General features: G+C 64.8%; 1 protein-coding gene across 1 annotated transcript in view; it reads right to left on the minus strand.

Annotated features, from left to right (window-relative positions):
• The window catches only part of LMTK3 (lemur tyrosine kinase 3), a gene marked incomplete at its 5' end in the record, with an annotated part of 24,968 nt that extends 23,911 nt beyond the window's left edge, over positions 1-1,057 (minus strand). Inside the window, 3 exons of the mRNA XM_021711723.1 lie at positions 3-77; positions 539-689; positions 924-1,057. Of these exons, the coding sequence (XP_021567398.1) occupies positions 3-77; positions 539-689; positions 924-1,057 (360 nt within the window). The remainder of the gene's footprint in view (positions 1-2; positions 78-538; positions 690-923) is intronic.
• Between the last annotated feature and the right edge of the window lie 527 nt (positions 1,058-1,584).

Below are 1,584 nucleotides of genomic sequence, written 5' to 3' on the forward strand. Positions count from 1 at the left end.
CTTCCCGAACCAGCCGCTCCCGATCTCCTGCAGGTAGCTGAGGTGCTGGCGGCTGAGGCCCAGCGGGGTGGTCATGTCTGGGGAGGGCAAGAGGGGGAAGCCCCTGAGCCTCCGACCCACACACCCCAAGTCGGCGGGAGCTGGGGTCTCGGCAGACACCGGTCTCTTCCCATTGGCTGCCTGCCACAGCCCTTGTCAGAATCGCAGCCTCCTCATTGGCTGCCCCCCAGACTCCAGCATCCAATCAGGCCTTCCCTTGGGCATCCCGAGAGCCTATGATGTGGCCGAGGCCTCCCATTGGCTGCCTCTGAGACTGCGATCCAGGCTGATCTCACCGTCGGTTCCCCCACGAGAGCCCCCAAATCCGGCTGGGGATGAAGCAGTAGCTTCCACCGGACGATCTGTCTGCCTGCCTCTGAGGTTCCGGGCCTCCCACCTCTGCCTTTCCCGTGGGCTGCCCCCGGTCTCAACTCTGGCCCCTGGAGGCTTCCCCCCATGCCGGGGGCCGTGGGACCCGGGGCAGGGCGTGGGGCGGTACCTGAGTGTGAGGGCTGCGGGGCAGGCATCGGCAGGGAGACCTCAGCCAGCGGGAGGATGTAGACATCAGGCAGCGACTGTGAGGAGGAGGTCTCCTCCGCAGGGGGGGTGTACTCCCCGGAGCAGTCCTCCCCTTCGGGGTTCTCAAACTCCTGGGGCCGGAGCGGGTGAGGGGTGGGAGAAGACAGGGTTGAGAGCCAGGCCGCCATCCTTCTCTTAAGTATGTCTCCCCATCGTTCTCATAACTGACTCCAGTCCCAGCCCAACTTCTATCCCGTCTCCACATCCCAAGGCCCCAGGTCTGGCCGTAACTTCAGGCTAAATCCTTGGAGAGGGGGGAACCTCGCCTGAGTCCCCCTCCCCACGTGAGTCCCCTCACGACTCACCTTGAAGCCAACATCGCCCCTTTTGCAGCACAGACAGGTGAGGAGGAGGAAGATGAAGGCCAGCAGGCCGGAGCAGGAAATGAGAACCACGGCGTAGGGAGGAGCCAGAGGAGCCCGGCCCAGAGCGAATCCGTCTGTGGGCACAGGGCTGGGCTGGGGTCCCGGCTCCAAGCTCCTGACTCCTGGTCTCCACGCCCTCCCGTCCCGGCACGTCCTGGACTACAACTCCCATGATGCTCTGCAACCACGGCCCCCTTGGCAGAGGAGCCCGGTGGCCCAGGGCATTGTGGGAGTTGTAGTTTGTGGCCTTCCCAAGTGGTTGGGTTGGGGGTGGGGTCCCTCCTCTCGCCCCGAGTCGGGACCCCCCCTCCCCGCCTCATCCCCTCACCCCGGGCTTGGATGAATCCCAGTGAGGACTGAGGAAAGAGGAGTGATCGGGAGGCCTGGAGCTCACAGAATTTAAAATACGCTCCTCCGGGCAGCCTCATCACCCCTATTTGTGGAAGAGGATGAGCCACGGCTGCAGGTTGGGAGAAGATTCTTGCCCCGTGCTGGAAGCCCCCAGCCAGCGGGGCTGAGACCCGCCCCTGCCAGGGACGCTCGGCGCAAACACAAGTCCTCCAACCCCAGCCCAGGACCCTGGGAAGGGAACTCCGCAAGC

The sequence above is a fragment of the Carlito syrichta genome, unplaced genomic scaffold, assembly GCF_000164805.1.
Source record: "Carlito syrichta isolate Samal-C Ts95f unplaced genomic scaffold, Tarsius_syrichta-2.0.1 Scaffold85413, whole genome shotgun sequence".
In the NCBI taxonomy this organism is placed as follows: domain Eukaryota; kingdom Metazoa; phylum Chordata; class Mammalia; order Primates; family Tarsiidae; genus Carlito; species Carlito syrichta.